General features: G+C 44.9%; 2 protein-coding genes and 1 long non-coding RNA gene across 7 annotated transcripts; all 3 read left to right on the top strand.

Annotated features, from left to right (window-relative positions):
- The first annotated feature begins 7,804 nt into the window (after positions 1-7,804).
- LOC103654811 (syntaxin-124) lies at positions 7,805-9,597 on the top strand. Its single transcript, XM_008681636.2, has 2 exons — positions 7,805-8,780; positions 8,867-9,597. The coding sequence occupies exons 1-2, from the start codon at positions 8,334-8,336 to the stop codon at positions 9,359-9,361; spliced, it is 942 nt and encodes a 313-aa protein (XP_008679858.1). The 5' UTR covers positions 7,805-8,333; the 3' UTR covers positions 9,362-9,597.
- Positions 9,598-11,840: 2,243 nt separating this feature from the next.
- Positions 11,841-12,840, top strand: LOC100383030 (uncharacterized). Of its 2 annotated transcripts, none has more exons than NR_157330.1 (2): positions 11,841-11,918; positions 11,993-12,396. It is a non-coding gene; the product is annotated as an uncharacterized lncRNA (long non-coding RNA). The 2 variants fall into 2 exon arrangements; NR_157331.1 differs by lacking the exon at positions 11,993-12,396 and adding an exon at positions 12,661-12,840 and having other exon boundaries at positions 11,845-11,918.
- A 5,967-nt stretch (positions 12,841-18,807) lies between these two features.
- LOC100303943 (uncharacterized) lies at positions 18,808-22,390 on the top strand. Of its 4 annotated transcripts, XM_035966986.1 has the most exons (4): positions 19,467-19,652; positions 19,816-19,877; positions 21,813-21,983; positions 22,090-22,390. In XM_035966986.1, exons 3-4 carry the CDS (start codon positions 21,849-21,851, stop codon positions 22,138-22,140), a joined length of 186 nt encoding a protein of 61 aa, XP_035822879.1. In that variant the 5' UTR covers positions 19,467-19,652; positions 19,816-19,877; positions 21,813-21,848; the 3' UTR covers positions 22,141-22,390. The 4 variants fall into 4 exon arrangements, with proteins under 4 accessions (XP_035822878.1, XP_035822879.1, NP_001318123.1 ...); XM_035966985.1 differs by having other exon boundaries at positions 18,808-21,004; NM_001331194.1 differs by lacking the exon at positions 19,816-19,877 and having other exon boundaries at positions 19,530-19,652.
- The last annotated feature ends 941 nt before the right edge of the window (positions 22,391-23,331 follow it).

The raw sequence follows: 23,331 nt of genomic DNA on the forward strand, positions 1-23,331 counted from the left end.
TTCAATTCTAGACACACCAAAGAGATCAAATCCTCTCCAAACTCCACACAACGCCATAGTGATTAGAGAGAGAGATTTGCTTGTGTTCTTTCGAGCTCTTGCGCTTGGATTGCTTTCTTCCTTCTTGATTCTTTCATTGCGATCAAACTCACTTGTAATTGAGGCAAGAGACACCAAACTTGTGGTGATCCTTGTGGGAACTTTGTGTTCTAAGTGATTGAGAAGAGAAAGCTCACTCGATCCGTGGATCGTTTGAGAGAGGGAAGGGTTGAAAGAGACCCGGCCTTTTGTGGCCTCCTCAACGGGGAGTAGGTTTGCAAGAACCGAACCTCGGTAAAACAAATCTCCGTGTCTCACTTGCTTATTCGCTTGGGATTTGTTTTGCGCCCTCTCTCGCGGACTCGTTTCTTTATTACTAACGCTAACCCCGGCTTGTAGTTGTGTTTATATTTGTAAATTTCAGTTTCGCCCTATTCACCCCCCCTCTAGGCGACTTTCACTGAGATTGTGTGCGGACAGTTCGACCGTGCTCAGAGTTGACCCACCATTTAGCAAAGATAGTGGTGAAAGTCGTGCTAGATACGAGTCCACCGATATACCAGAATATGGCTGAGGAAACCCATTTGTTGTCGATGTATTTGGCGCAATTGTTTCGGTGCCTAATTTATGTGATAAAAAATTGGGCATGTGAGATTTTCCTAATGCATGCGCCATTTTCTCTATATCCTCCGTGATACTTTTAATCCGATTATCAAAAGAAATTTTAATAGAATGAATATCATCGGCTGACTTGGCATCACACACTGTGGGGAGCTGCTGCTGCACGGCTGACATATAATCGACATTTATTTCCCTCTTCGGGATGACCTTCTGGTGGCAATCTAACCTGAAGTGCGAAAGGAACCACTTTTTCGCCACCTTGAGCACTTGATCTTGTTGTCACTGGATCTCCTCATCCATCTTCTTCGTGTCATCTTCTATTTTTTATGCTTAGTGGCCGACAAATGAGTAAGCCTTGTGTCGCTGTTTAGAGAAGCAGTGTTGAGATATTTAGAATCAGCCATATAAACCTGATTTTATAGATCTGCAACCTTATTCCCTAGCAGAGATGCCAAAAAATGTGTTGTTGTCGATCTGGCAGCGCCAATCACTAGGGGTGTACCGCCTGACGGCCCTCTGCGGCAGCATGGACGATCCGTGGCTCTGGGTCAGACAGTCTCGCGGTAGGGGTTGCGCCTTCCCTGTGTCGCATCGGACGGTTCGCGCTCTGTTCCGGACGGTCCGCGATGGCGCATGGCCGTCTTCCTCCTCGCTGGAATCTAGATCTCGCCCCTTGAGGAGAGATCTTATGGTGCTCCGGATCGACATGTCACCCGTGGCGTCCTCAGACCACGTGGAGTCGACTAGGAATTAAGAGACAAACGAGGTAGTGTATCTTGAATGGACAACTAAATCTTGCCCCCAGGGAGTTAAGATCCTATAGTCGTCTTAGAGTCGGCAGGACAACTAAGACAATCTAGACGACGTAGAGTCGAATATGGGTGGTAGGTGGATATGCGGAAATCTATAACTACACTATGTTACATCTTCTCTTAGGTAGGAATGATAAAGAAAATAATTGATTTGATTTGAATGTGTTTGGGGTTTCAATTGGCTGTACATAGACGATAGCTAATAAATTCCACGTGATTAAATAGATAATCATACATGAGATAAAGATAGTCGTCCAAATTAATCTGATCGCGAGAGCACGGACCGTTCGGGCTCAGAGCCGGATCATCCACCACTTTTGGTGTTCAACGCTCTCGAAGTGCTTTTTTTTACTGCAGCTTGTGAAAGAAGTGTTGCTCAAATCATGATTTGTTATGTCTGTTTTCTGATACTGTACGGCTGGAAAATGTCTCGGTTTCGCCTCCAGGCTCCAGCTGCCACCGACCTCGGTGGTAGCGCGCGGACGCCGACGCTGGACCAACAGCCGACGGCCAGCGGCATCGTCACCGCCCTGCATGCGGCTTGGCGGCCAGGAGTCAGGACCAACAGCCGACGGGTAGCGGCATCGTCACCGCCCTGCATCACCTGCTGGGATGGTCATGGTCTACACCGCGAGTCGCTGTGCTGGCTGCGTCGTATTCAGCCTGCAGCACGGCAGTGGCGGCGAGGTGAGAAGCGAGGCGACGCGCTCTTGGAGCCCTGCTTGCCGGCTCATCGGCACACTACTACAGTAGTACTGTGCTAGGCAACTGTTTTTTTTTATTACATCCTCGAGGGCCATACGACTATACGAGCAATTGTATCCTTATTGTTGGAATATGTTCCCAATTATACCATAATCCTTGCCAAGACGACCAGAAGTTTCGCGATTCATGAATAACTAGGTGTGTGCCCGTACGTTGCAACGAGAGTACACTGGGATGAACATCGACATATATATAACCGTATCTTATATTTTCTTGTAGGTCTAGAGAAAGTTTGCTCGGAAGCCAAACATGTTAAGATCTGAGCATGTGTTACCCTTGTGCCCTATCAGTACATTGTTCCGCGCTTATATGAATCTTGCTAATTTGCATGTCTCGTGTATAGTCTCTCACCATCTATTCACTATAATATACAAAATCCATGTGACAAACATTATCAATATCGCATAAACTTTTTTAAAGAGTCAATATAAAATTTTTAATAATAGGCAAATATGTCGATAACCGTACATTAATCTAATCTTTTTAGCGATATTGATAAGTCTTTGTTGTATATCTGCAGGGATGACATAGCGGCATGAATTATTCTCGTAACTTAACAGATCAATCACAAAGTTCGCTCGAAGAATCTTTGCATCCTACACACAAAGACATAAGAGAACAAAATGTCAAATTTATATCATGTAACTGAAATGTATGTTTAAACATTAAACAAACGTACTCCACTCACCCTATCAAATTCCATTCGTCTATCATTCCCCCACGTGACCATAGCTTGTAGAACGAAGTAGCTGATATTAACCATATAGAATAATGTTTGGTCAACTATATTATATACAATGCTTCTTACTTGTAGTTTTTGGGATTCATATATTGTGAAGAGCTGTCATTTCTGAGAGGCCGAGTAGAAAGGCTAGAAAACTCACTGCGTGAAGCTAACCAACTAAAGGTGTCCAGTGCAAAAGACATTGCTAGTAAAACTAAGACTATCATGGACTTGGTTGCAAAACTTTCCTTGGAAAGAGAACGTCTTCATGTTGAGGTACGGATGTTCTTATTTAGGATAGTTTATTGTATCACCCTTTTTCTGCTGTATATCGGTGTATGTATGTGATTTGGATGTTGTAGAAAGCAAATGTACTCTAATAAAGCATAATCATAGAAAGCCTACAAGTTGAATGGTTGCTTTAATGATATTAATGAGTATGGGTCTATGGGATGAGATGATTAGATTTGAAGCTAAAATGGGTCAATGTATTTCACCTGACTCTTAACACTAAAAAAATATGTCATGATTGAAGGTGGGATTACAAAATATGACGAGATTACAGTTACTTAATTAGTCAAGTGAGAGTACAATTACGTAACTTTTATCTCCAGTAACATTTGAATTGAATTGTCTGCTTCCTTTCGCCTGGATTATGAATTATGGTTGATATGGCAACTGTGGAATCATGTTTTATTGTTCTGAAATGTCTTCCTGTCTTTGAACGCCCATTTCCTTCTCTGTACCTTTTTCAGTCAGTGTACATTCCTTGGGGCAGTTTCTGAACCACTCCTTGCTGTACAGGTTGTTACGCTGGCGAAAAAGAACGGGCGTTGGCTCAAAAGTGCAAAGAAAATGTTAGCGAGCGCACATTGCTGTGCAAGAATGTTACCACAGGCGAAGGTGTACTTAGGCCCGTTCAAGTAAAAGAGGAAGCAGCTCCATAGGAGGAGGTTGAAGCCGATGAGGTGGTGATTCCAGACGAATGCACAGTGCGATCTATTGAGCCGACGATGGTAAACTTAGAGAAGTGCATCTACAAGTTTATAAAGATAGGATCTTCTCCCTGGGACATGACCAACCAACTAAAAATTGACCTTTTTCACTAAAGACATGGTCAGCTAAATTCAGTAGGAACGCACGCAAGGGCAAGACCTTTTCTCATTGAGCTAGTTGAGTCCATCCATTAACAATAACATGCAAAGAGAAACTGGAGGTACAGGTGCAGATCAAGTCTGAAGTCTATCCCAGCCGGTGCCCTGATCAGCTGGTCACATAATCAAAAACACAAGTGGACAACTTAGAGAAGAGTTCCCTAGGATCAGTATAACACGCACGATTGCCAGCAATTACCAATATTATACAGCTAGTAACTGAAGTTTGACAACGCAAGACGAGAGCACCGTACTACTACTACAGAATTAAGCAAAGATACTTTTCAACTCCCAACCTCATAATTTATTTTAGATATTCACTTCACAGAATTTTAGTAGTATCACTTCTATTTGGCAGAGTTCTCCAACAGAGAACCGGCTGCTCTAGGAGCAATGAATAAGGAGGCCTAACTGAAACGATCAGTACAGTTTCCATCAACCAATCCGTTAACTTCAAATCTTGTCAGACTTGTGTAATTTATTGTTTTTATTTCTGCAGTTTTTTGACAAGTTTAATATTCGACATAATATTGCTGAGCTTCTGGAGTATTTATGGGATGTCCCCAGTCATTGAAACGCATGGAGACAAGTGAGGGAATATTACTGGACAACATTTTCTCTGCGCCCACTTTTTTACTGATACATATTCCACATTTTCTGTGACTGATAGCTAAAGAGGAGGAGAAGGGTGTATACTTAAATTTTCTTAACTTTCTCATCAATGATAGCATCTATCTTCTTGATGAGAGCTTGAACAAAATTTTGGAACTGAAAGAAATAGAGGCTGAAATGACTAACATTGTTGAGTGGGAGCGCAGACCTGCTCAAGAAAGAGAGGAGCGGCTCCGTGTATTTCATCAATGGGAAAATGTTAGTCTTGTTTAACAGTGCTTACAATTCATGTATCTACTTCAATTGGCCTTTTCCGAACATTTTCACTTTCCAGATTGTTCGATTTGACATGAGGCTAGCCAATGAGGATGTTGGGATGCTTGCATTTACCTCGGAACAAATTCCAGCACCTTTCCTTCTCCCTGAAATGGTAAGGTCATTAAATCATATATTAGTTTCCGTTTTTTATGATGTCCTGTGTTATTGTAAACTTCATTATTGTAGCATTGCCAAAGCTATTTTGGTTTTTGTACTGAACAATTATTATTTCTCAGTAACACAAATATTACTTGTGATAGCCAAATGGGAATCATTATTGGACTGACCCTTTTATGTAAATATTTTGAATAATTCTTTATTCTTTTTCAGGTGGAAAGGGTCGTGAGCATGCTTAATTACTTCCTCTTGCAACTTTCTGGTCCCCAGAGGAAATCTTTGACCGTAAAGGATCCAGAGAAGTATGAGTTCAAGCCGAAGCAGCTGTTGAAACAGGTTCCAAGGATGGAGCGATATACTACATCTGTTATGGCCTTATGGGATAGTTCACTCGTTTTGTTTACTTGTCTTTCTGTTGTAGATTGCCACCATCTATGTCCATATCTCAAGGGGTGACAAGGAATCTGTCTTCCCAGCTGCAATCTCGAAAGATGGCAGAGCATACAACGATCAGGTAATTTGTGCTTTGTTTATCCAATTGGAGATTGCTCCTGTATTTGTAGTTTAGTGTCTGCCCATTGTCTATCCGTTGCATTATTTGGCAGAGTTCTCCAACAGAGAACCGGCTGCTCTAGGAGCAATGAATAAGGAGGCCTAACTGAACTACTATAAACCAGAACTACTAATGAAGATTTTTCCAAAAAAAAAGATAGGTCCAATTGAAGGAACAATAATGCGATGCTAGCTGAAAGAATATTCAGTCTGCTTGAAGGAAGAGATGCCTAGCCTCAGTAGTCGAGTCTATTTACACCGTGGAGATGATAGTGTAGACCAACCATGCCCCCATAACTTGAAAAGGCAACTGAGATATGAGAGTATAGTAATAAATTGTCCTTTCAAAGCATCTCTAAGAAGATTGACCTAGGAAGATTCACATAACTGCGCATTTAAAAGATATAGAACTGGCTGAGAAGAAACTGAATTTTAGGGAATAACTGAAATTCTACCTTCACACTATGGACCCTCAAAATAGTTTCCTTGATTGGTTCTAGAAGTGAAGGATACACAACAGCATCAACTAATTCTAGAACACTCCAAGTGAAACAAGCAGAATCATCACCATAAATAGCATCATGTATACTAAATTGTATGGTTGAATATTTCAGCCATAGGGCTACATAAAGCTACACATCGACATTAATATTTGTGTAAGTACAGAAAACAAATCACTTAATACAAGCAGACATGCATAATTAATTTGCATCAACTGACAATGCATCTAGAAAACAACAGCAATAAGTATCATCAGTGTCTCACCTTGCAGGCTTGCACACACCGAGCTTGGATGAACTCCTTCCGCGAAGAGACTATTGAGTGAAATGGAACCGTCAGCTCTAATAATAAACAAACAGCGCATCTAACAAGAAACTCGGGAAGAGAGGCGGACACGGACCTGTAGCTAGCAGAACAGGGGGGTGACATATTGCCTATCCTCTCCGCCAATGGTGGGTCATGGATGGCGGAGGTTGTTGGGTGCGAGGGATGATGGCGCGTGGGTTGCAGGGGCAGCGGAGCAGGGGCAGCGGAGCATCGCGGCAGCTATTTGCTTGCCAGCTCGCGATCGCAACCACAGGTGCAATTCCAAACTCGCACATGAATCCGTCGGGTTTTAAGGTCACCCACGGATTTTAATCAGTATAAACTTTTAAACAATAATTTAACAATTAAGTAGTAGCAATAGTTGAGTTATATGTACGGAATTTAAGTCTTAATTTTTACGTTGAGCGGCAACAAAATATTTCATTAATCATTAGCCAAGTGACCTATTTAAAATAATTACTATTATATCTTATTCATTTTTGCACGAAATAAAGAATAAACCAAATTTTAGGTCGGTTGCAAGCCACCCGTAGGTTGAAATAGAAACTTTTATATCTACACACCACGAAACTTCGGGGCGGGTGCGGGTGCATCCGCGAGTCAAAATCTTCGCCCCCTCCGGTTTCGGATTTGTGGGCTAAATGTGTTATTCCTAGTATTGTTGTATAAAATATTTCCAAAACTATTCTTTTGCAACGTTTTTTGGGATTCGTGTACTGATCTTTTTTTTTTGTGTGCTGTGTGTTGCTTGTGTGTTTGATGAGGGAGGCCCGAGGGCGCATATTCCATGACCCAAACCCTACTCGTTCAAATGTCACTTACTGTTTTGGCCAAGATTATACTCTGTTTAGGACTAGTTTGGAAACCCTATTTTTCAAGGGTTTTTCGTTTTTTCAAGGGAAATTAGTTCATTTTCCCTTGGGAAATTGGAAATCCCATAGAAAAATAGTGTTGCCAAACTAGTGCTTAAGGATTTTTCCCGTTGTTGTTTATCTTGTCCTCGTTTAACCACGAATTTGGGTCGCAAGACACTTATAGCGTGTTTGTTCCAAAGAATAAGGTATTTCATCATCTTGTCACTTCTCACTTTCTTGTTTGTTTGTGGAATGGAATGAGTAGATTCATCATCATTTCATTCTCTGTAGGTCAATAATTATAATAATACAAGAAATAAGTTCATTCTACCAAATTTATGGAAATAACTCATGGTACACTACCTCATATAATGGATTGAACCAAACAACCCTTACTTTCGCGCGTGCAAGTAAAACAAGACATTGGCCGTGCGCCAAGCACCTACTTTGGCGCGTGCAACGCAACCAAGTTCTTGGTGAAATGATTGGGGTCGCGAGGCACCCGCGCGCAGCGTGCACGCCACACATGTTGGAACTTGGACGTGGAGCCGAGAGGGGACAGAGTAGGAGACGCGGCGTGGGCACGTCCATTTCGTCTGCTGGATGCCAGCTTTCCTAATTTCTAGTACTGGGATTTAGGAATCGAACGAACCGTTGGTGTCGGGCGTTTTCTTCCCTCGCCAATTGGCATCCTTCCCTCACTCTCCGGCTCTGCCATTGCCAAGAAAGAAGACGTCTCGCTCCGGTTGTTACTTTACTGGCGACATTTTCGTTGCCTTTGCTACTGCATTGGTGCTGGTGGCTCGGTGCCTGCCGGTGTCACAGGTGGCAACCAATCAGAGATAGCGGCCATTGGAGCTCGAAGCTCGCGCCCGGCCAGCTGCGCGATCGTCGTCGTCTCGCTCGCGACATTGATATCATCTCGACTACTGCCGAGATGAACGACCTCTTCTCGTCGGCCTCGTTCAAGAAGTACGCCGACCTGAAGCAGCAGGTGGTGCTGGACGACATGGAGGCCGGCGGCGGCGGCGGCGAGGCGGAGGGCGCGGGCCTGGACGGGTTCTTCGAGGACGTGGAGGGAGTGAAGGAGGACCTGCGCGGGATGGAGGCGCTGTGCCGGCGGCTGCAGTCGGCGCACGAGGAGAGCAAGACGGCGCACGACGCCCGCGCCGTCAAGGCCCTCCGCGCCCGCATGGACGCCGACGTCGACGAGGTGCTCCGCCGCGCCAAGGCCGTGAAGGACAGGCTGGAGGCGCTCGACCGCGCCAGCGCCGCCAGCCGCAAGGTCGCCGGCTGCGGGCCAGGCTCGTCCACCGACCGCACCCGCACCTCCGTCGTCACCGGACTCGGCAAGAAGCTCAAGGACCTCACGGACGACTTCCAGGTACGTAGTAGTAGGTAGCTGCAGGCTCGCTCTTCTCCTTTGGTCGCGGATCGAGGCATTTATTTGGATCTCTGAACTGGACGCAGAGCCTGCGGACGCGCATGGCGGCGGAGTACAGGGAGACGGTGGCGCGGCGGTACTACACGGTGACCGGCGAGGAGGCGGCGGACAGCACGGTCGAGGCGCTCATCTCGTCGGGGCAGAGCGAGACGTTCCTGCGGAAGGCGATCCAGGAGCAGGCAGCAGGGCGCGGGCAGGTGCTGGACACGGTGTCGGAGATCCAGGAGCGGCACGGCGCGGTGGTGGAGGTCGAGCGCAGCCTCAGGGAGCTGCACCAGGTGTTCCTGGACGTGGCGGCGCTGGTGGAGGCGCAGGGCCACCAGCTGAACGACATCGAGAGCCACGTGGCGCGTGCCAGCTCCTTCGTGCTCCGCGGGGCTGTCGAGCTCGAGGCGGCGCGGGAGTACCAGAGGAGCGGCCGCAAGTGGGCGTGCGTCGCCGTCGTCGCCGGCGCCGTGCTCGTCGTCGTCATCGTGCTCCCCGTCCTCGTCAACTTCCACCTCCTGAGCTTGAGACGGTAGATCGTCGTTTCGCCGGCATTATCGCGTTGTTGGATTGCGGTGGAGGTTTTCTTGGTCGTAGCTAGAGAAGGCAGTGTTGATTACATTGGGGGTTTGGGATTGGTTTTTTTTATTCGTTTAATGTATGCAGCGAACTGACAGCTTTCTAAGAACATGGTCAGCTGTACCATGAAGAATGCTCTTCCGGACATGAGCAGCACTTGGGATATGCTTACCTGCACAAAACAAAGCTTAAATATCTTATTTAAGCAAGTTTCATCTATATAATATATAAAAAATTAACAATATATAGTATTTCTAGTGTACATAAACAGTACCAGATCCACGTCCATCTGGCCAATATTCAAAATGTAAAAATACATATAGAAGTGAAGATTTGAATTATGGTTGTTAGCTCTAAATCTACATTCACACCCATCCAACCAACATAATATATATATATATAAGTCTGTACAGCCTCCAATATGCGGATGATACTATTTTTTAATTCAAGATTGTTTGGAAGGTGCTAGAAATCTTAAATTTATCCTCTGTCTTTTCGAACATATGTCGGGGCTGAAAATTAATTTTCACAAAAGTAAAATCTTCTACTTAGGGGAAGCTAAAGAGTGTATTAATATATATGCTGATATTTTCACTTGTCCAGTTGGAAATCTTCCGATGAAATATCTTGGAGTCCCAATTGATAATAAGAAAATCAGTAAGTCTCTTTGGTGTCCAATGATAGAAAAAATGGATAAAAGACTTGCTGGTTGGAAAGGTAGATTTCTGAGCTTGGTGGCAGATTGACTTTACTGAATAATTGTCTTTCTAACATCCCTTTATATATGTTATCAATCTATCCGGCTCCTAAATCTGTTATTAGGAATTTGGACTTGCTCAGGAAAAGACTTTTATGGCAAGGTGGTTCTCAAACAAAAAAAATGCATTTGGTTAACTGGAATGCAGTTTGCTCTCCTAAAAGTCTAGGAGGATTAGGTGTTTTGAATTTGGGTTATATGAATGATGCCTTGTTGACAAAGTGGTTGTGGAATTTGGAAAATTCAAATGGTTTATGGCAAAGTATTATTACAGAAAAATATATTAAGGGAAAACCCCTTATCTCCGTTAAACAAAGGCAGAGTGACTCTCAGTTTTGGAAAAAGCTCTTAAGTCTCAGAGAAGTTTTCTTTAAATATTGTAAGATTGTTGTTGGTAATGGTTGTCGAACCAGTTTCTGGAAAAATTACTGGATTGGTGATGGTCCTCTTGCTGTGAAATTTCCTGTTCTGTTTGATTTGGCTCTGGATAAAGATGTCACGGTTAATAAAGTTTTGTCATCAGATTTTGAAGCACTTTCTTTCAGAAGAAGAATGACGGGTAGCCTTCAGGTGTTATATGATGAATTAGTTGCTTTATGCACTAATTACACTCTGACAGATCAAGAAGATAAAATGAATTGGTGTTTGGGCAACAAAGGTTTCACTGTTAATTCTTTGTATAAGAAAATTTCAATTGATCAGGTGAAAGTTCCCTACAGTTTTTTGTGGAAATCTAAGTTACCACAGAAAATTAAAGTCTTCTTTTAGTTGGTGATAAGAAATAAAATTCTTACAAAATATAACTTGAAAAAAGAAATTGGAAGGGATCTAGTGAGTGCTGTTTTTGTGGTGGTCTGGAATCGATTGATCATTTGTTCTTTAAATGTTCTATTGCCAGATTTGTGTGGAGAGTAGTCCAAATTGCCCTAAATCTAGATTCCATTCCAAAAAACATTGGTGAAATTTGTGACAGATGGATGAATAAATCTAAAGACAGAATTTCAAACTTATTGATTTTTGGTTGTGGTGCCATGTTTTGGGCTATTTGGAGAACCGGAAATTATTGGTTTTTTGGTGAGAAGATTCTACTTGACCCTGCTAAGACAATATTTCTCTGTTGCTTTTGGCTGGATTCTTGGGCTATTCGCTAGAGAGAGAAGGAAAAAAAGATGGTGGTCCTAGGAAGCCGGCTAATCAGAAGGATAGCAAGTGAGACGATGAGCAGGGCTTTTGGGTGGTGTCCGAGGGACCGTCGTATTGCTGGTTGAAGACTTCTTTTGGCGCTAGTTGGGTGTTAACTGCAGCTCAAGTGTTTGGATGTTATTTTGGTGGGTTAGATTCATCTGGGGTGTTTTAGCTAGGTTGCTGCTTTTGGCATGTGGCCATTGTATATAAGCTTGGCTTAAAAACTGTGGTTTCACTTGAACTGATACTAGTGGAGTCTGATCTTTGCTTATCCAGTATGATAGAATGTAGAGGTTAGTTCCACTAGGTGCTCCTTTTGGTGATGGATTGTATCCCATCGTTGTGGTCTGTAATGACACTTATCCTATTTTTTAATGAAATAGGGGGCTCTGTCCCTTCGTTAAAAAATATAAGTCTGTACAATAATAAAAAGGTCAGACAGAGTATCTGTACAGCAAATCAGCTTAAAATAACATACTCCTACGCCTGTCTCTGTTCACAACTCTTCCGAGCACGCGGCCGTCTCCTTTGTCATCATCATCAGCTCAGATCTAGCAGCTTCGCCTTCTCAGGTAAGGGCTCTGCTCACATCTTCATATCCCTGCTACTAGGTTTTCTTCGTTTATCCTCGCTCGGATTCTTGCAGATCTCGCTCACCTTGTAGATCTCGCTCAGATTCGTTTGTTCTCGCCAGACGCGCCCACTTCGCAACCGCCGCTGTGCCTATGCTACCGCATGGGCCTCTGCGCCTGGGAGGCTTGCGGCTGCCAGGCTTAAGTCACGGGGCAGCAGGAGTTCAGATTTTTTTTAGGCCTCTGAAACAAGGCTAGCGCATATTAGCATCGAGAGTCAGGAGAGTACGAATGGGAAGTACCGTCATAAAATTATCTTTGCTACTAGCAATAGGAAGCACCGTCATAAAATTAACTCTGGTAATAAAATCGATTGGATATATATTGTTTCTAGGAAACTAGGAAGGATCCCGTGTAGAAAGTGTGGATAGCTAGCCTTTTTCATCGGATCATTTGGTTTTTTCTTGAAATATTTCTTTCAAAACAGTCTCACTTTTTTCTTAAGTTGTATTGGTGCTCCCTAAGATCGAAAGCAGGAATACTACTTTTCTGTAAAATCACAAAAATGCACACATTTGGGACCTTTCCTAAGCTGTGTCTTCGAGCAACCAAAAAGCTGATGTTAGTTTATTTTCATTTTTTTTGAGAGAAGAAAATTCTTTGCTTGATGCTTAATCAGAGATGAAAATATTGATCATTTTTTACATGTGTGCTGATCATTTTTTTACTGGACTGCTGTCAGGTATAATTGGAGTGCTGTCATAAGTGGAGTGTTGTTAGTTACATGTGTGCTGATCATTCTAATCACATTGTTCGTCGTTAATCATGTGAAGAAAATATTCAAAGTTATAACTTGAATTTTTGTTGAATCTGGCAATTGTATGGCCTAGAATTTATTGTTCATTAGTCAGAAAGACTACGTTCATTAGTTCAGGTCTTGCTGATTTACTTTGCAGCAACATGGTATATAAACCTGATGCATTCTCTGATGAACAGACTTTATAAGCCATCACTCACATTCTGATGAACAGACTTTAATTATCATGGCTAGATGCACTTATTGTTTTCGTTTGTACTCTATAAATCAATTACATGTTTCCTTAGTGGAAGACCACAAGTCTAGACTAGTAGTCTAGTATTGGATCCCTTGGGACTGAATGATCCCTTGCATGCTTATTAAAACGACGTTTAAACGTCGTTTAAACGACGTTTAAACTATAAAACGCTGGAGAAAACTGAAACTATAAAACGTTTTAGTTTTCTTCGTAAAACGTCGTTTAACTACGTTTAAACGCCACGTTTTGGCGTTTAAACGTTGTTTAGCGTGAAACGCCACGTTTCGGGCGTTCTACGGCGGCCCAGCCTAATTCACCAAACCTGGTCGCGCTCACGTTTAGGGCACCAGACCGCGCTCAAGTCCACCGTTCTCTGCCCCCAGACCGCGCTCAAGTCCACCCTCTCTGCCCCCAGGCCGCTCCAGGCCGTCGCTCCTCCCCGTGCAGCCTCCTCCAGGCCGCCGCGGCTCCTCCCGTCCTCCGCCGCCGCTCCAGGCCGCAGCTCCTCCGCCACAGCTCCAGGCCGCCGCTTGGCCGCGCCAGGCCGCTGCTCGGCCGCGCCAGGCCGCCGCTCAGCCGCCAGCAGCTCCAGGCCGCGCTCCAGGCCGCTCCCGCTGTCTGCCGGCCACTACAGAGACAGCCAACCCTCCAGCCCTGCTTCACTGGTGACTGGTGAGTGGTGAGTACCATCTTAATTTGTTGAAGGAAGAAGGATTGAGGTGAGGTGCTTCCTGCTGTCATCTGAACATATGCATTCACTGGTGACTGGTGACTGGTGAGTGGTGAGTGGTGAGTGGTGAGTACCATCTTATTGCAGAATAGATTGGAGGAGAAATGGCTGATTTTAGCACGGAAGCATCTGCAGCTGGCTCTCAAATACGAAGTGATGGATATGATCCACTGAAAGATCCAAAAAGGAAACCCAAATCTGATGATCCAGGCTGGAAGTATGCCTATTATGTAGAGCCTGGCAAGCGAGAGTTGATCCAATGCGCCCTTTGCCCGAGGAAAATTAAAGGAGGAATTCTGAGGGTGAAGAAACATCTTGTGGGCGGATTCTTGAGGATGATGAAGATGAAGATGATGTTGATGAGGGTGATGAGAATGAAGATGATGATGATGCTGTTGATGAGGGTGATGAGAATGAAGACGATGACAATTTTGTGCTTGACGACCTTGACATGGATGATGAAGAAGAAACAAACAATAGTGGTGGCCGTGGTGATGAGCAAGACAAGGATGATGTTGGTTTAGATGATTTGGATGATGGTTATTGAGTGTTTGAGTAACTCTTGTGTGCTTGTGGTTGTGGACATGGCATTCTACTTTAGTTGCTTTAGTTGAACTTGTGTTATTGTGGTGATGTGGTTGTGGACATGTCATTTTGCACAATATTATTATGTGAACTTATGTTGGTTGTTTGGTATTTGACTTGATATAATTGCTTGAAATTATGATATATTGAAATTTCCCTATGTTGTTTAAAACTACGTTTAAACTTTGTTTAAACCGTTTAAAAGTTAAAACTCACCCATGAGCGTTTCAACGTTTCGTCGTTTTAATAACCTTGATCCCTTGGGACTAGTAGTCTAGAGAAATACACCCGAGTGGAAAAAATCCTACTAGGGAATTGAGGTGTCATTTAAAATCCCCTTATTAGTGGATTAATTCCCTAGATTTTTTATCCATTTGTTGCCAAACTAGCGCTAAGCGAGCAAGTAGCGGCGGCCGGCAGCGGCACGGGGGCACCTGCCAGCACCGCGCAACATAAGGGGCAGGCGGCGCTGCAGCGTCTTGTGGTGGGCAGGGCGCTGGGCGCAGGGCAGCTGCCAGCTGCGAGCCGCCACTGCAATCCGGCAGCGTGTCGGCGCCGACAAGAGCTCACCAGCAGCGGCAGGGGCGCTCGGGGCCGCGCGTCCGGCGGACGGCAACACCAGCGCAGAAACGATTAGCGAGACGCGAGTCCGAATTTCCCTCATTCTGTAAGTTCAAATTGAAACATTCAGTTTGTTAGGGACAGGCGGACAGCAATTTGTGAATCGCTTAGCCTGAATTAGAGTTTGTCTCCAAATTACTTTAGTCAAATATGCGTTAAGAAATTTCAATTCATGCTCAATTATGTGTTATCATATATATCCTATATATATATATATATATATATATATATATATATATATATATATATATATATATATATATATATATATATATATATATATATATATATATATATATATATATATATATATAATGCAATTTGAACTATGCGGCATTATACATGTCAAATATTAGCTTTTTGGTTGTCAATTCTCATCAACTCCCCACCCTGCACTTTCTTAAGAATACACTAACAAATTGCTTGTAAGTTGCTACAATTTTTATTTATATGTGTAGAGTATAAAACACAAAGACACTATGTGTGTTTATTGGCTAGGTGGATGTGAATGTAGATTTAGAGCTAATAACTATGGTTTGAATCCTGTTTTGTGCAAAATTTTAGTTTTTTACCGTTTAAATATGGGCAGCAGACAATGGCTTCCAATTATTAGTATAGAGTATAAAACATAGAGACACGTGTGTTATGTTGGTTAGGTAGGTGTGAATGTGGGTTTAGAGCCTGGTTCGAATCCTTATGTATGTATACTTTTAGCTATTTTTACCATTTAAGACCCTATTTGGAACCTCTAAAACTGATAGTTAGCTACTAAAAATTAGTTGTTGGGTTCCAAACACCATCAACTAACACCGCAACTAATTGTTAGCTATCTCGCAGCTAACAATTAGTTCATTGACTGGCTCAATCGAGCTAATAATTTATTTGTTGACTAAATATTAGCTCTAAGGTTCCAAACGGAGCCTGGGTACGTTTGGTTGAGGAGTGAGAGGGAATAGAGTGGTTCTGTTCCTATTTTCTAGTGTTTGGTTATACAGCAAGAAAGAGCAGAGCGGCTCGGGGAGTGACTCTATTCCATTATCTCTACAACTATTAAGAACCTATTGTAGACTGCCCCCGCCTCTACACCCGCCATCCAGCCCGCACGTCGCAATCCCGTCGCGGCCGCCGCGAACCACTCGCCCGCACGCCCTACGCCCATCCGCCCGCCCGCACGCTGCAAACCCAGCCGCGACCATGGCGAACCGCCCGCCCTACCGCCCGGTCGGGCCAGGCGGCGTGTCAATCTCTGAGATCTACAGGGACGCACGACGCTGCCGATGGCGAAACGAGGAAAATCCGCACCTCGGCTCCAGATCCGCCCGTAGCCGCCGTTCGGCTTCCGTGGAACCCACCGGCGCCGGCAGTCCCCACGATCATTCTGATCTCGCTCGCTGCGCTCCTCATCCGCATGCTGGTTTCCGTGGGCCCCTACTCCGGTCAGGGTGCGGCGCCCAAGTTCGGCAACTATGAGGCGCAGCGGCACTGGATGGAGCTCACACTCCACCTCACGCCCGCCGACTGGTACCGCAACACCTCCGACAATGACCTTGCCTACTGGGGCCTGGACTACCTGTCCCTCTCCGCCTACCAGAGCCTCGTCCACGGGCAGGTTGCTGTCGAGGCCCCGCCATCCTAGCCGTTCTCGTTGCCGTCAGCTGCCCGGCTGTGGCGCCTACGTCCGCGCGCCTTCACGCCTTCGCATTACATCGGGTTTCGCCACCTCCTCCTCGTCACTCCCGTTTGGAAGCTGGTGCCGTGGTCGAGCTTGGACCCGAACTTCTCAACCGGGGGCAACTTTGAGTTCGCCTTCAACGAGGCCAACTTCTCCAATCAGGAATTGCAGATTGAGGTCATCGCGGGGGACGATGACGCGCCGGGGTCTAGGGGCGACGATGCTGGAGGAGGTGGCCTCGCCGACTGGGCGCGCCATTGCAAGCACCGACGCTGGGAGTTCTTCAAGGAGAAAGGTACATCGACAGATTCTGGCTACGCATGTCGTTGTTGTCTTATGATCGTGCGATTTTTTGTGTTGATTTGTGAATTTGCTAGGGAGTTGTGTGCCTCATTATTTTGGTGTAAACTCTGATTTTCGTAGGTACACGACAATATAGGTTATAATGGGAAATGAATTGGAGAAGGATGAAGAGGAATTTCAATTTGGAGTTGCTGCGATGTACATGTACGAATTATCTAACACTTTGATCTCTCACCAACCACAATAATTGTCAAACGAATTTACAAGAATAAAACCATGGCTTTGCGGGTGGAGAAGCAATAGGAGAAGCTTTCCTGTAACTTGTATTTGCCCAGAAGATTGAACTCCTAGCGGCTCACCTGAGGGTCAAGCAAGTGAACTACATCAGGCTTCCTGACCATCCTGGGCAGGCTTTACACTATTCTCAGGTATACCTTTTATTTTCCATGCTGCCTTGCATGGTCGCATAGGTAGCTTAAGAGAGTTTTAACCTCTAGGATTGTCCTGATCAATTATGCATGTTGCATTTCTCTCTTGTTCATTAGGCAAAGGGAGCGGGCTCTGTTTTAACAAGATATATCAAAGAATTGTAGACTGTAGCACTCTCATATAAGTCATCTTTTTTATTAAACCAAAATATGATGCATCTTGTTGGACCTTTCCGGCTTCAGCACAGGTATCAATTAAGATAGATTAGAGAAAAACATTAGCATGGATCCCTGAGGTGATCATTTCTTTAAACAGGTACTCAACCATTTGTAAATCACCATTTTTAGAAAAGCTACTAATTACCACAGAGTATGGAACATAGTCTGGCAGCAGTTTTATTGCTTGCATTACAGGTGATTGAGACCGTTACCTGTAGATTCCATGAGTTTGTGTTCTCAAGGACATAAATATGTTATCTTGATTCACACAAATGTAAAATACAAAAAAAAAACTGAGTGTTACAACCAGTGAGAGTATTTGTGTTAATTATTTATTTTTATGTACTATACTGGAATCTTATCATAAAAACTAGGAAGGATTATGCTAATTTCAATTCCTTCTCTTGATTTAGTCATTGTCAAGATGGCTGGATGTGTATGATTTTAAATTCTTCTCTGATTGATCAGGAGGATTTAATTTCCATCGAATGGTGTACTAATTTATCTAGCTGTCATTTCCTATTATTAACATGGGTACTGTAATTTAGAGGGTTAGTTTTTCAATAGATTTAGATTGCTCTGAACTATATCTTGTGGCTGTGCTTAAATAGGAAAATCAAGACATCTATGTTTCAGCGTATAATAGCATTTGTTTGCATATGCATGCTTTAGAGAAGCAGACATCATAATTGAAGTTTTCGAAGAACTTGTCCATTATTGGAGCCACTGTTGGAGACATCATAACAGATATTGGAGCCACTGTTTTTTATAACAGTGCAAATATGCAGATCTAGAATTTGTTTTATCCCTATTGGTAATTGAATTTGTTTTATCCCTATTGATAGTTTGATTTGTATCATAGTAGAACACTAATACACTAAGTAAAGTGTTCTTTGTTGCAATACATTTATATGCTAACTAATCTTGTTTTTTAGGCTAGAGATTATATATCTGGATTAGGCCGACCAACATCTGAATCCTGATCATCATTTTCTCCCATTGTTGGACCTCTGCACCTGTAGACTGCGGCTGCTCTCCTCTCCAGCAGCTCGGGGCGCTTGATTGACAATCCCGACCCTTATCTCTGCGGTGGAGCCTTGAAGCTCTGCTCATGGACGTCGAAAAATCATAGGACCCTCATGATGCCAGTGGCAACTAGCTAGGAATAGTGCTATTAGTGTCGTGCTGTATGTGTCAAGGTTATTGCATTTCTCGTGCGACTACAAAGGATGACAGAAGAAATTAACTAAATGAAAAGTATTGTTCTTTAGTTCAGGAGAAAATGACGATAGTTTAATTTATTCATATTACTATAATATGCAGGTCCTGAATACCAGCGCATCTAATTAAGAATTTCTAAATGTGAGTCACTGCAAGCAACCTCTCTGACGCCTTCCTTGCCTCTTGTTTTGCACAAAGTGTTGTTTCGTATCGATTTTCACATTAACATGATTATTGTTTCCAATTCCCAACTATGATTTTGTTCTTGGATCAAGAATGAACAATAGCCCTTTTGGTGCTAGATAAAGGACCAACCTCCCATCATCTAGCACCAACAACTTTTTGCCCTTTTCCTTTTGGTCCTGTTATTTTCTTTTGCATAGGATGGGATGGAAGGCACAAAGCTTGTTTGCGTATCGTCTTCCCTTGTCTTGAGTTCTAGAGAGGTCCAATTGAGTTTTAGTAGTTGAACCTCAAGGAAGGCACATCTTCTTTGTGCGCTTATTGTATTGGTTGTCAGCATCTTTGACAAGTCACATATTGGCTCTTCAAAATCTGATTTTGGTTCTATTTCTAACAAAGCAGTGGGAGACATGGCACAACTAGGTTGCTCCCTCTTTAGTTTTTAACATGTTTGGCTTCCGAGCAAACTTTCTCCAGACCCCAAGAAAATATAAGATCCGATCAGATATGTGTCGATGCTCATCTCAGCGTACTCCCGTTGCAACGGGCACACACCCAGTACAGCTGATATCCGGAACGAGCCCGCTCGGCCAAATCGACCGGACCTGAGCGCTCTCGTTCTCTCTACTCCTCCGTTCTCTCTCACGCGAGCAGTGCATCCTTGAGCCACCGCCGCCGTGAGGAGCTCCGCCCGTCCGCCGTCATCCGTCAAATCAGGTGAATCTGCCACCACCTCTTCTCCTTCCAGGCCCCCTCTTCTCTTCCCCCACCGGCCCCTTTCCTCCTCCACTATTTGTGCTTCTGCCATCGCCACCTTCCTCCACGCCGTCAGCAGATCTGCTCTGTCTTCTCCTCCCTTCACCAGATCTGCTGGGTGCAGGGAGCTTCACAGTGATGGATCTGAAGAGAAGTGGGAAATGGCAGAAAAGACCCGGCAGCTAGGTATTGTGCACGTCTCTGTGTCCGTCCGTCGCCGGATCTGGTCGTAGTGGAGACGTAGTGTCTGATCAGGCAGCAACAGCAGCGACGCGTCGATAGATACTAGTTGACGATAGGGTTGCTGTGGCAGGGGCAGCTGCGTGTTGGACGACGACGCGGTGCCCATGCCGTTGGCAAGCGTCGCGGCCGTGGCGGCACCGCCCAAGGCGTTGGCGGCCACCACAGACACGGTTGGCCTTGTAGGAAAACACTAATAATTCTTGTTTATTAGTGTTGTCTTGTCTCTTGGTTTAATACCATCCAAAGAAGTACTGTCCTGTCAGGAAAACACTAATAATTCTTGTTTGGACGAATCTTCACTCCACTTGGATGGTCACCATGCTCAGTTGTGATAACAAGACAAATCCAAGCTGGTTACCAACGCCCGATTGCACAAAAGCCATTTTATTCGAATATATCCAAATGCAATCTGTAAAAAGATTACTGCGAATCAGTTTAATCCCAGCAAGAATCTGGGAATTTTCTGTTGTTGCTTTGTGCTCGCACGAGCAGCAGAGCTAGCACTGGCATTCATGGCACTGTTGTGAATGTGAATTCTACGCACGAGCAACAAGAATCATGTTTTGTTTCTTAAACTTTTAATTCTTCAATTGTTGTCTCATGTTACTCTCTGCTTGGCGGAATTCTATGCAACAAGAAACCGGTAACTGTGCTACTATACTCTTTCCATAACAATGGCAGTGAGCATCCTTCTTCCGATTTTGTAAACTATTTTATTGATGAATTGAACTTGGTATGTCATGGTGATATGAACTCATGTATCGTAGTTGTTTGATGAACTATGGTTATGTGTTGTGATTTTGCTTGTGTACTTGAACATCGCTGGTGATGAACTATGGTTATGAGTTATGGTTGGGTGAACTATGGATATGAACTCATGTTTTGGTATTATTAAAATGTTTCAGAGCATATAACTCATGTTTTCAATGTTTTGGTACTATGGATATGAACACATACTGTTCCTGCGCACATGTTGTTGTTGGCGAGTGGAGTGATGTTGAACAAAAGCAGCTCCATTTAGCAGAAAGGCCAATCGAGCACTCGAGTGATGTTGTCGCGGTTCTGCTCTGGTACATTCCTCAACCAAACAAAAAACTGAATGGCTCTGCTCTAATACACTCCCCAACCAAAAAAATGGAGCAGCTCCATCCTGCTTACCAAACATAGAACGGAGTAGCTTTACTCTCCAAATCTAGAATGCAGCCGCTCCACTCCGGTGGCTCCCTAACCAAACGCACCATAAGTATGGGGAGCACGACGACAATAATATCACTTCAAACTCAAGTGCATATAGTAAATTCAGCTGAGTAATCTGGATCAAATTCTTGGTTCCACCACTACGGTGTGACACATCACAAATCTGTGGCCGTTTGCTCGACACCTCGCCCTGTCCTCAGGTGCTTGTGTGCAGTGCGCCCGTGCAGGTCGCAGATGGGTGCAGTGGCCAGCACCGCCCCTTGTACCTTGTGGCCATGCCGTCATGGGGATATGGCGATATGCCCACGGTGCGCCGGTGGAACTCCAGTCTCTCCACTCCACCACTGCTCGTCTAACCCGGTCTTCAAATTTGAGCTTTTCTCTCTCTCTCTCTCTCTCTCTCTCTCTCTCTGCGCCAACAAATTCTCCAGCCTTACAGTAGATTTTGGTGAGTTGGTTTGTATGATGTCTTGGTATTTGAACTGGAAGGAAGCGATGTTTTCTTTGTTTTTTTTTTGAAAAAAAAATAGCATGGAAAACTAGTTGGTAGGAAGCAATGTTGGGACGGAGGAAAGAAATACACCTGTTGTTTAATAATACAGTACAAATGTTTCCTGACACGTCATGCTTTGCTTGGTGTTGGTTGGGTGTCCTGACTCCTGACTCCTTCTGAGGGTGTAGGTGGCCATTTGGTACAGGCGTCGGACTCCCAGGAGGATGACCGGTGGCAAGAGGTTCGGCGGCGGGCGGGTGCCGACGGGGACCCCGTCCCTCGCGTGGTCGTCCGTCGTCATCGTCGCCTCCCTCCTCGTTGGCGCCTCCATCGTCCACAACATCTACAAGCCTGACATGGTTTGTTCCGACGGCCCTCGCACCCCCCGCCACACTGCACACTGCACACCACCTGTTCGACCCAATGTCTACACCGGATCATCTATTCATTTCCCCGCTCTTGCAGACCATTCCACCTGTGGAGGGTGCCGCCGGCGGCGGCGGCCAAGAAAGCTGAGCTACGAATGGCTGGACACTGCATGCAAGAGAGGAGGCTGGGCATGGGAGTAGTGAGGGACCGGCCATCAGCACCTTTTTTTTTTTGTTCTAGAACAAAAACGATATTATGTTGTTCTTTTCTGTTTTGCTACCAAAAGATGTGAGGCTGCATAGTATTTGCTTCGTTAGGCGCTACTGGTCACGCGTAACCATGGTATATGTACGTTGATTTTGTTTTTTCTAATGCCTAATAATCACTACACTCAAAATGTACGGGCTTGTGGTGGCACTGCGGCGGGAGGTGGTTGGTTGGTTCCACTTCCATCCAGGCTGCTCCGTGGATGCGACGGTGATTCACGAGCGGATACGCAAGTGTAGCTGTGGCCTGCACTTGGGGCCGGATTGTGACCCATTATCAGGCTTAGGCCTGCGTGCGGGGTCGTTTGCCGTTGTGTACACATGGAAGAACGGGGCACCAAGTCTTGCTTCCATTGCCGCCGCCCCTTCCGTGCACGCGCGCACGGCGCACCTATACATATGCACCGCCCCATGCCCCGCACGCCCTCCCTCTCCCAGCGACACCAGAGAGCCGAATTTACTTCGTTCTCAGCCTCCGTTGCCCCTCGCGCGCGTTACGCTGTACCACCAGGCTCGATCGGTCGATCCTTTGCTGGGCGTCAGAGAAGCATGGCAGCAGCTGGCAAGTCGTCGGCCATGGAGGAGGTGGTGGCGGCGGCGGATTGACTGGCAGGCCGTTGACAGGGGCATCGCCTACCTGCTCATGGTGGCCACGTACGCGCTTCACTAGAGCCGTCTTGGCTTCGGTCTGCTCCGGCCGGCGGCAGAGATCACGGGAAGGAAGGCTTTGTGAGCTCTGCTTCCCGGCCTCAGCGTGAGAGTTCCCCCGCGCCAAACTTCATTCGTTTCTCTTCCACTCTTCCTCTTGTATGGAGATGGAGATGGAGATATGCCTGTGTCTTTACCACTAGAAAAAAATGTTGTTTTTTCTATTGTCTTTCTGTGATTATTCTGTGCAAAATGGTCAATTGTTGCCAAAACGATCAATGTTACCATGGTTTCGGCTTGCGTCTATCTTCTGTTGTGATTGGGTTCGACATTCAGAGTTTGCACAAGGCCATACATAGCATACATATATGGCAGAGTTTGCAGCGTGAGGAAAACTGTCATCGCCGTGTATTTTAGCATTATA

This window comes from Zea mays, chromosome 4, assembly GCF_902167145.1.
Source record: "Zea mays cultivar B73 chromosome 4, Zm-B73-REFERENCE-NAM-5.0, whole genome shotgun sequence".
Lineage (NCBI taxonomy): Eukaryota > Viridiplantae > Streptophyta > Magnoliopsida > Poales > Poaceae > Zea > Zea mays.